This window comes from Diaphorina citri, unplaced genomic scaffold (genome assembly GCF_000475195.1).
Source record: "Diaphorina citri unplaced genomic scaffold, Diaci psyllid genome assembly version 1.1 scaffold1248, whole genome shotgun sequence".
Lineage (NCBI taxonomy): Eukaryota > Metazoa > Arthropoda > Insecta > Hemiptera > Psyllidae > Diaphorina > Diaphorina citri.
Window position 1 is genome coordinate 3,432 of NW_007378677.1, and position 10,374 is coordinate 13,805.

The following is a 10,374-nucleotide window of genomic DNA, read 5'->3' on the forward strand; positions in this document are numbered from 1 at the left end:
CTACTTTACTAAAAAATATAATAATAATAATAATAAATAAAAATAAAATTTATTCATGAGTTCTTGGGCATGTGGTGTTTATCACCAATACAAAACCCCTTTGGTAATTCGTACTTTCCTCCTTAGATTGCATTTTTTCATGAGTTTTTAGGTTTAGACTTAGTTTTGTCATTTTTTAATAAAATTTCGCAAGGTTTAAGTCTAAAATAATGCAAGGTTCCTTTTTACATTTTGTAAACAGGTGGAAGAAAGTGTTTTTTTTTTTTTTAGCGGATAAAACGGTACAAAACCTTTTTATTACGGGTATTAAAGGAAGGGTTTTATTCACGGTATAAGCGATGTATTCACAAAAAATCACGGTATAAAAAACCCTTTTTATTCACGGTTGTAAGAACTGAAGAGACTAATTTAACTGCAGACCCCCCTCTTTGGTTTCATCGCCTTCTTAAGGAGGAGCCATTCTAAAGTTATAAAAGAGGGTCCTCTCTTCTAATATCTAGATAAAAAAAACAAAAAACCGGCCTTCGCTGCGACGGCCGCAAATCAGGCAGAGAGAGGAAATAATAATGTTATCATTTAGTTGGTTCCATATATCTCCGTGGTGTGGCCTGGATAGACATACAAGCACGAACTTAAAGTTTTATATTTCCCCTAAAAATGCCTAAAATATCGCAAAATGTATGGCAAAATACCCTGAAAATGCTTAAAATATGGCAAAATAGTATGGCGCCATATGGCATTTGAACTTCCTTGGTCGTAATTATACTGCCAAACTGCCATATTCCTTAGGTACCTCCTCAATTTCGATTTTTCCCTCTTTCTTCCTCTTTGTCTTTTTTTTTATCATCTTTTCTTTTCTTCAAGTTTTCTATTCACTTCTCCTTCTCTCTTTTGATCTTCCTCCTTCTCTCATTCTCCTTTTCTCTTTCATATTCACAATGGGCATGTTATCTCTCTTTTCTTGTCTACTTTATCTTTTTTTTCTGTTTCCTCTTTTTCTTCATCATCTTTCTATTGAATATTTTCATCACTCTCCTCCTCTCTCTCTCTCTCTCTCTCTCTCTCATTATGTGAGACATAACGAGAGTTCAAAATGTGGTAATTCTCATTCACTCTTCACAAGAGAGAGAGAGAGAGAGAGAAATGAAATGGTGGGAGAGAGAAGGGAAGGGTAGAAATGGAGAAAAATAATGAGAGAGAAAGAGAGAGAAATTTCCTCTTCCTCTCCCCTCTCTCTCCCACTCTTTACTGAAGATTTCTTGATACCAAAATCTCTCCCAATTTTCCCGTTTTTCCCTTTAAACGTCCTATACTCTCTCTCTCTCTCTCTCTTTCTCTCTCTCTCTCTCAAATCAATATAAGGTAGATACAGCCTAAGAGAGAGATAGAATATCTCCAAGTTAGACTTAGCTTATGAGCTTCTTCTTCTTCTTCTGTTGACTCCGTTCAGCCAGCCGTCTGCCTTACAAGCGCTAGGCCGCGGGTTCGATTACCGTCCGGGCCGGATTTTATCCTGAACGGATAGCTTTCTCCTATCCTGTCTTCCTTCTCTCTTCGATTTCGGAACGATAAGACCTTAGCAGTTACAGTTATCCCTATCAAAACTCTTGAGAAATAAAAATAAAAAGTAAAAAAAAAAAAAAAAAAAAAACTTCGAATTTTTTCGCCCCAATTTTTTTTTCCCCCCCTTTTCCCCCCCGAAAAAAAAAAAAAAAAAACGTTCGAATTTTTTCGACTCAATTTATTATTCCCCCCCTGTTCACACCAGTTTTTTTTTTTTCTTCTTCTTCTTCTTCTTCTTCTTCTTCTTCTCTTTTTGCCATTCCAACATAATGTTTGACCTGAGGCAATACACTTGTTAGTTCTTGGCATGTCAAGTCGAAATAATTCATCTTTCAAAATTTTCCTCTGTCATTGACGTAGGCCATAGAATGATATCAGGCAATTGCTTTCTATTACCATATTTGAATTGGGTATATGCTAAAACCGTTCATCTGACATACGTATTTATATTGGCCCAGTGGCTTTGGCCGATTCCTACTTTGACACGCTGCGCTGGTAGGTAAGTTATTGCCTTTTTGAGCTCATTGACATCCAATTATTCCTTTCTTTCTTTTTAGTCCGTCCTTCCTTTATTAAATTACAATACATAGTAATAATAAAAGGTATAGTGGACGGACTATTGTATTCGCTTCGGTGTCGTCCGTGTGTCTGTCTTTGTGATGTCTGTCCCCATAGAAGGACTTATCCAAACCTGGTCGACCTATAATTATATCAAATTAAAGGTCTTTTTACCAGGAACACGAAAGTGGGGTGCAAATTTTGTACAGAAAAAAAAAAAAACTGGTTTGGGTAGATTTTTTTCACTTTTTCTCACACAAATGAGCTCTGATCTTGAAATTTGTCGCGACGACCTATGAACTCAAAGCGAGAAAGTTTCAGATAACACTTCAGTCGATCATTTAAGACCGGTTTTAGCGTCACCGATGTTAAGCTACGCCGAGCAAAGCCAATAAATGGATGGGTGACTTAAAGTTAATTGAGTAATTGTGGGATTTTTTTTTCACATTTTCTCACACAAATGAGCTCTGATCTTGAAATTTGTCGCGACGACCTATGAACTCAGAGCGAGAAAGTTTTAGATAACACTTCAGTCGTTATTTTAAGACCGGTTTTAGCGTCACCTATGTTAAGCTACGCCGAGCAAAGCCAATAAATGGATGGGTGACTTAAAGTTAATTGAGTAATTGTGGGATTTTTTTTTTTCACATTTTCTCACACAAATGAGCTCTGATCTTGAAATTTGTCGCGACGACCTATGAACTCAAAGCGAGAAAGTTTTAGATAACACTTCAGTCGTTAATTTAAGACCGGTTTTAGCGTCATCTATGTGAAGCTACGCCGAGCAAGGCCAATAAATGGATGGGTGACTTGAACATTTTATTGCCTCGGTGGTGTAGTGGTCAAGGCGCTCGCCTGGTAAAAAAAATTCCCGGAGGGACGGGCCCAGCTTGTTGTTGTTGTTTTTTTTTTTTTTTTTTTTTTTTTTTTAAATGGACAGTACTAAGCAGAAAAGGACCATCCATAAAGCGATTTTATTCCTCTTATGGATAGTTCTTTTTTGCTTGGTGCTGTCCATTTGTGACGGTCTCCAGCCAAGTTTAGCTGGCTCATCGTAAATAGATGAGTTTACGACGCATTTTGTGTTGACTTCATGTATTCACTTCAACATTCGAGGGTATATTTCTGAATTTTCTGAAAGGGGATGGTGTTGTACTCCACAATCTACTTCTCCAGTTTAATAAAACGATGTACTTCGTAGATTCGTATAAGCCATCTTTTGGGGTAATCGGTCCTACACCTAAGCCTCAGAGTGGGATTTTTGTGTATGGAGTCAAGGGGATCATTATTTGGATCAGTGAAACTTCACTTTCATTGACCTTAATGGCAGTTTCAACCAGAGGGGTGGGCAAGTCGAACGACCTTTCTGATGAAGACATCACGAGAGGTCTTCGTAATTTTCATTTTAATTCTAGGCATAGAAAATTATAGCGAAAAACGCTGAAATTCTGTTTCGCGTTAATATAGGCCGGGCGGCGCTTCGAACTCTTGACGTTCGCGCGCCTCCCGGCACGTTTGATCAATAAAGAGGTGCTGTATTAGGCTGTTAGTACAGTGGAACAATTTGTTTTAAGCTGACATTCTAAATAAAGCACTGATTCTACTTATTTCCACGAGAAAATTCCGGTTTTGGGGCCGAAAAGCACATCCCTGACCCACTCCCTCTTTCTCCTCCTAGGTCTCAAACTGTATCTGGATGGGATGCGCGTCTTGCGCTTACTGCGCACGATTTACGCGCAAGATGAATTTCGCGGCAAACGCGAATCGGTGGGCGAAATCGAGGAGTTGAACGAGAAAGTGCGGCTCGGGCTTCGAATGTCGAAGAATATTAAGGCGCTGGACCATATGTATGCGAAGAAACACGCCGCCCCTCCGCCAAACCAGTAGCACAGAGCCACCAAGCCAGTAGACTTATTCTATTCTATTCCTGCTGCGATATAGTCAACATCTATCTTGGTCTGAAGATGATGTGCTGAGTGACACCGAAAGCTTTTATTTTTATCTGTTTTTGATTTATAATAATATTATATGTTATTTAAAATTATATTATACCTATATAGGCATATTTAGCACAGTAAAATTATACTCATATCTTGCACATCTTAAACATCCATGTATCTAATTTCTTTCAATAATCAATGCCTAAGAGTACATTTGTTTTGTATTTTTATGGGAAAATAGGTAAGTACATAGGTACATAGAAGGTAAATATGACCACGAGTAAAAGAAGTGTCGTTTTTTCCACTTGCCAAAATTTATTTTTACCTTTTTGCTCATTTTGTTCAAACTTTTTTTTTCTCCATTTTTTACTTTCCTTATCCTATAGGAAGGAAAGTAATGTAATCGGGTCAAATTTTCGATGGTCAGTTTTTAGTGCCAAAACACGTTTTGAGGTCCCCAGAGCCTAAATCCAAAGTTTCAGCCATTGGTCCGTGTGTGTGTCTGTCTTTAAACAAAGTATCTCGAGAACGGTAAGAGCTTTTATTAGTTCACCCATAATTTCTTTCGCATTTTTACTAATTCATTGTTCCTTATCTAGGATCATCATGATACCAATGAGCACAAGCACTACATAGTGATCAGGGCCAACATTGACAAGGCATTCAAAGCAGTCGACACCAACCTCAAAAAACTCCATGTCTACACCTCACGGACCATACCCAAATTGAAATTCACCTCCGGTAAGTTTTACCAGCGGAAAATATGGTAATGGAAAGTAATTGTCTGATATCAAATCAAAAAAAAATCAAATCTCAAATTCTTTGTGGTAAAGCAGAGCTTTTTTCACAACTTTTGTGGATATCACAGCATTACTAAGTGCCTCCTTTGCAATCAATTTCCATATTTCAATACTCTTTTTACACTGGTAATGTCGCCACTGGTCGCTACTCGAATCAAGTAGCTACTCACTTGTCCTCCGAGGCTGAGTGCACCCCGAACTCCAAGCACAGAGCCGAAAAAACTTCGGCCACGCCGGGGATCGAACCCGGATCTTCTGCGTGCAAGCCTTGTGTGATACCCACTCGGCCACGGAGGTTGTTTTACCAGCAGCAAATATGGTAATGGAAAGTAATCGCCTGATAATAACTGATATTCTATGGCCTACGTCAATGACAGAGGAAAATTTCGAAAGATGAATTATTTCGACTTGACATGCTAGCAACTAACAAGTGTATTGCCTCAGGTCAAACATTATGTTGGAATGGCAGAACAAGAGAGAGAGAGAGAGAGAGAGAGAGAGAGAGAGAGAGAGAGAAACTGATGTGAACAGGGGGAATTGAATAATAAATTGAGTCTAAAAAATTCGATTTTCCCCCTTTCTCAAGAAGTTTGATAGACGGAACTGTTAAGGTCTTATCGTCCCGAAAGCAAGAGAGAAGGAAGACAGGATAGGAGAATGGCAGCCGTTCCGCGAGAATGAATCTTATCCGTTTAGGATAAAATCTGTCCCGGCCGTGAATCGAACCCACGGCCTAGCGCTTACAAGGCAGACGCGCTACCAACCAAGCTAACTAGGCTGGCTCGTTAGTTTTTAGTCACAATAAAGAAGTCATCACGTCTGTTTTGAAACACATCAGTGAATTTTTATTGTGTATCGAGACTCTTTTTGAGTCTGGCTGAGGGACTATAAACAGAGAGTAGATCAGCGTCTAGCTAGGGGACTATAAACAGGGAGTAGATCATCGTCTAGCTAGGGGACTATAAACAGAGAGTAGATCAGCGTCTAGCTAGGGGACTATAAACAGGGAGTAGATCAGCGTCTAGCTAGGGGACTATAAACAGGGAGTAGATCAGCGTCTAGCTAGGGGACTATAAACAGAGAGTAGATCAGCGTCTAGCTAGGGGACTATAAACAGGGAGTAGATCAGCGTCTAGCTAGGGGACTATAAACAGGGAGTAGATCAGCGTCTAGCTAGGGGACTATAAACAGAGAGTAGATCAGCGTCTAGCTAGGGGACTATAAACAGAGCGTAGATCAGCGTCTAGCTAGGGGACTATAAACAGAGAGTAGATCAGCGTCTAGCTAGGGGACTATAAACAGAGAGTAGATCAGCGTCTAGCTAAGGGACTATAAACAGAGAGTAGATCAGCGTCTAGCTAAGGGACTATAAACAGAGAGTAGATCAGCGTCTAGCTAAGGGACTATAAACAGAGAGTAGATCAGCGTCTAGCTAAGGGACTCCGAAGGTTGAGTGCGAAGGGCATTCCACTCGGAAAAGTTTGTCTAGCCAAAACCACCAGTTGGCCTCAAAGCGGATCACTCCAAAGGTGATTGAGAGGCCGACGACAAACGCCGACCCCATCTGAACATGGGAAAAGGCGAAGAAGAAGAAGAAGAAGAGGAAGAAGAAGAAGAAGATCGAAACTCTTTTTGAAAACCCTTTTCAAGATGAATTGTAGATTCGTGTATATAGTAAGCTAAACGGCCAGTGGCGTAACGTGTATGTATGGCGTGTATGGCGGCCATACAACTCAAAAGTTCACTCTAGTGCTCATAAATATTAATGGCATGTACTGTGATGGGACTTGGTAGACCTGTGCATGAGCGCTACACGCCCTACACTTGAATTTAGACCACGCTACGCCACTGGCTAACCCCATCTTGTGGGGCAGTTGCCTCTACACCTAAGGTTAGGCAATCACTATCAGGTGCACCTGTCAGGTCTACCTGATAGTGAGTGTGCTTATGTGTCTGGCCTAAACCTCAGGGTGGGCTTTTTCTAGGTTAAAAAAAAAAAAAAAAAAAAAAAATCCAAACCCCCCTGATTTAACGTATCTGGTTATAGCTATTATAAAGGAAGGGAGGAGAGTGAGTTAGATTGTTAAAGGGCAATTAGACATATTTTGGAGGCAAAGTAAAGTCTGCGGTGCCTTTTTAGTCCGTCCTTCCTTTATTATTACAATAGTAATAAAAAGGTATAAGGGACGGACTATTGTATTCGCTTCGGTGTCGTCTGTGTACTGTGTTTCTGTCAGTCTGTCTGTTCCCATAGAAGGACTTATCCATACCGGGTCGACCTATATATCAAATTAAAGGTCTTTTTACCAGGATCACGAAAATGGTGGTGCAAATTTTGTCCAGAGAACCATAAAGCCAAAAAACCAAAAAAACTGGTTTTTGGGGGATTTTTTTCACATTTTCTCACACAAATGAGCTCTGATCTCGAAATTTGTCGCGACGACCTATGTCTTTTTACCAGGGCGGATTTTATCCTGATGGGATAATGTTCGTTCTCGGAACGGCTGGCTTTCCTCCTATCCTGTCTTCCTTCTTTCTCAAAGACTAATTCCTTTATTTTTCACTAAATAGGTCAATAGATTCCGAATTGTCGAATCGGTCAAATTGGTCGATCGAAATTGACAGAAAATCGTACACATTATAGAATCTTTTTATTTCCACGAAAATCCTTTAATCTCACCTACTTTATGTGGTTTGGGTAGATGATCGAGAACAAGAGACATTCGACATTGACAGACGGATAAACGATTTGCGGAATCGTACAATTCATTTATGTATTTTTGTGTTGACGTACCATTAAAAAAAAGGGGGGGGGAAACAATTCGACTGTCCGCTGTCCGTTCGAATCGAAGGTCTCTTTTTACACTGGTAATGTCGCCACTGGTCGCTACTCGAATCAAGTAGCTACTCACTTGTCCTCCGAGGCTGAGTGCACCCCGAACTCCAAGCACAGAGCCGAAAAAACTTCGGCCACGCCGGGGATCGAACCCGGATCTTCTGCGTGCAAGCCTTGTGTGATACCCACTCGGCCACGGAGGTTGTTTTACCAGCAGCAAATATGGTAATGGAAAGTAATCGCCTGATAATAACTGATATTCTATGGCCTACGTCAATGACAGAGGAAAATTTCGAAAGATGAATTATTTCGACTTGACATGCTAGCAACTAACAAGTGTATTGCCTCAGGTCAAACATTATGTTGGAATGGCAGAACAAGAGAGAGAGAGAGAGAGAGAGAGAGAGAGAGAGAGAGAGAGAAACTGATGTGAACAGGGGGAATTGAATAATAAATTGAGTCTAAAAAATTCGATTTTCCCCCTTTCTCAAGAAGTTTGATAGACGGAACTGTTAAGGTCTTATCGTCCCGAAAGCAAGAGAGAAGGAAGACAGGATAGGAGAATGGCAGCCGTTCCGAGAATGAATCTTATCCGTTTAGGATAAAATCTGTCCCGGCCGTGAATCGAACCCACGGCCTAGCGCTTACAAGGCAGACGCGCTACCAACCAAGCTAACTAGGCTGGCTCGTTAGTTTTTAGTCACAATAAAGAAGTCATCACGTCTGTTTTGAAACACATCAGTGAATTTTTATTGTGTATCGAGACTCTTTTTGAGTCTGGCTGAGGGACTATAAACAGAGAGTAGATCAGCGTCTAGCTAGGGGACTATGAACAGGGAGTAGATCAGCGTCTAGCTAGGGGACTATAAACAGGGAGTAGATCAGCGTCTAGCTAGGGGACTATAAACAGAGAGTAGATTATGTAGTCTGGCTGAGGTATTATAAACAAGTCTGGCTGAGGGACTATAAACAAGTCTGGCTGAGGGACTATAAACAAGTCTGGCTGAGGGACTATAAACAAGTCTGGCTGAGAGATTATAAACAAGTCTGGCTGAGGGACTATAAACAAGTCTGGCTGAGGGACTATAAACAAGTCTGGCTGAGGGACTATAAACAAGTCTGGCTGAGGGACTATAAACAAGTCTGGCTGAGGGTCTATAAACAGAGAGTAGATCAGCGTCTAGCTAGGGGACTATAAACAGGGAGTAGACTAGTCCAAATTTCCTCACGCTATATCAACAGCGAAGGTTGAGTGCGAAGTGCATCCCACTCGGAAAATTTTGTTTGGCCAAAACCAGTTGGCCTCAAAGCGATCACTCTAAAGCTGATTGAGAGGCCGCCTCAAAGCGGATCACTCTAAAGGTGATTGAGAGGCCGCGACGACAAACGCCGACCCCATCTGAACATGGGAAAAGGCGAAGAAGAAGAAGAAGAAGAAGAAGAAGAAGAAGAAGGAAGAAGAAGAAGAAGAAGATCGAAACTCTTTTTGAAAACCCTTTTCAAGATGAATTGTAGATTCGTGTATAGTAAGCTAAACCCAGTGGCGTAGCGTGTATGTATGGCGTGTATGGCGGCCATACAACTCAAAAGTTCACTCTAGTGCTCATAAATATTAATGGCATGTGAAGACTCTATTCTCTTTCCCTTTCTAACTTCTTCTCGCCTTACTTTCTTTTTCCCCCTTTAGCTCTCTTTCTCTCTCTCTCTCTCTCTCTCCCTTCCTCTCTAACCTAAACTGGGGTCGTAGGGGGTGAAAAGTGTTATTTTGAACCAATTTCCAACTTTCTAACAAAAATGATCCTTGTTCAAATTCCAGACATACAACTTGGATGCTCAGATCGGGGAATCTTCAGCGTGCGCTACAGCGCTCTCTTGCGGCGGACCACGCTACGCCACTGGCTAAACCCATCTTGTGGGGCAGTTGCCTCTACACCTAAGGTCAGGCACTGTCACCTGTCAGGTCTACCTGATAGGTGCACCTGTCAGGTCTACCTGATAGTGAGTGTGCTTATGTGTCTGGCCTAAACCTCAGAGTGGGCTTTTTCTAGGTTAAAAAAAAAAAAAAAACCAACACGCCTGGAACTGGAGTTGATAATATTAAAGACTCTCCTGGAATAGAAACACAAGTACCAAAGCCAGATACTGAGAAGAGAGAAGATGATGCATCTCCAGCAAAAAACAAAAATAGAAAAATACTGAGTGGAGGTCTTTTATTAGAAGATGAAGATGATGATGACGACCAAGACGAAGATGAAATAAACAGGGATCAAAATGCTGTGAAGAAGAAAAAAAAGGGCAAAAGAAATCCATTAAAAGTAAAAGACAACGGGGGGAAAGTACCTAATGAAAAACCTGTAGAAAATGAAGTATCTGATCCATATCTGAAAATACCAGGCCAATCTGAAAACGATGTACCAAATCCTGATCAGGAAGATGAATATGATCCAAAACCAATAGATCCAAAAACAGGCAAAAAGGAAAAGCCCAACAAACATGCCACAACATCGCCTGAAGATGAAGATGATGATGGTTCAATAGATCCAAAAAGAGGCAAAAAGGAAAGGCCCCACAAACTTGGAAAAACATTGTCTGAGTATGAAGATGATGATGGTCCTATAAATCCAAAAACAGGCAAAAAGGAAAGGCCCCACAAACCTGGCACAACACCGATTGAAGA

The 10,374-nt window shown here is 40.8% G+C and overlaps 1 protein-coding gene across 1 annotated transcript in view; it reads left to right on the forward strand.

Moving 5' to 3' along the window:
* The first annotated feature begins 3,444 nt into the window (after positions 1 to 3,444).
* Positions 3,445 to 10,374, forward strand: part of LOC103514949 (uncharacterized protein PF11_0213-like) — an 11,017-nt gene continuing 4,087 nt past the window's right edge. Inside the window, exons 1-3 of the mRNA XM_017446434.2 lie at positions 3,445 to 3,514; positions 3,800 to 3,954; positions 4,661 to 4,802. Of these exons, the coding sequence (XP_017301923.2) occupies positions 3,445 to 3,514; positions 3,800 to 3,954; positions 4,661 to 4,802 (367 nt within the window). The remainder of the gene's footprint in view (positions 3,515 to 3,799; positions 3,955 to 4,660; positions 4,803 to 10,374) is intronic.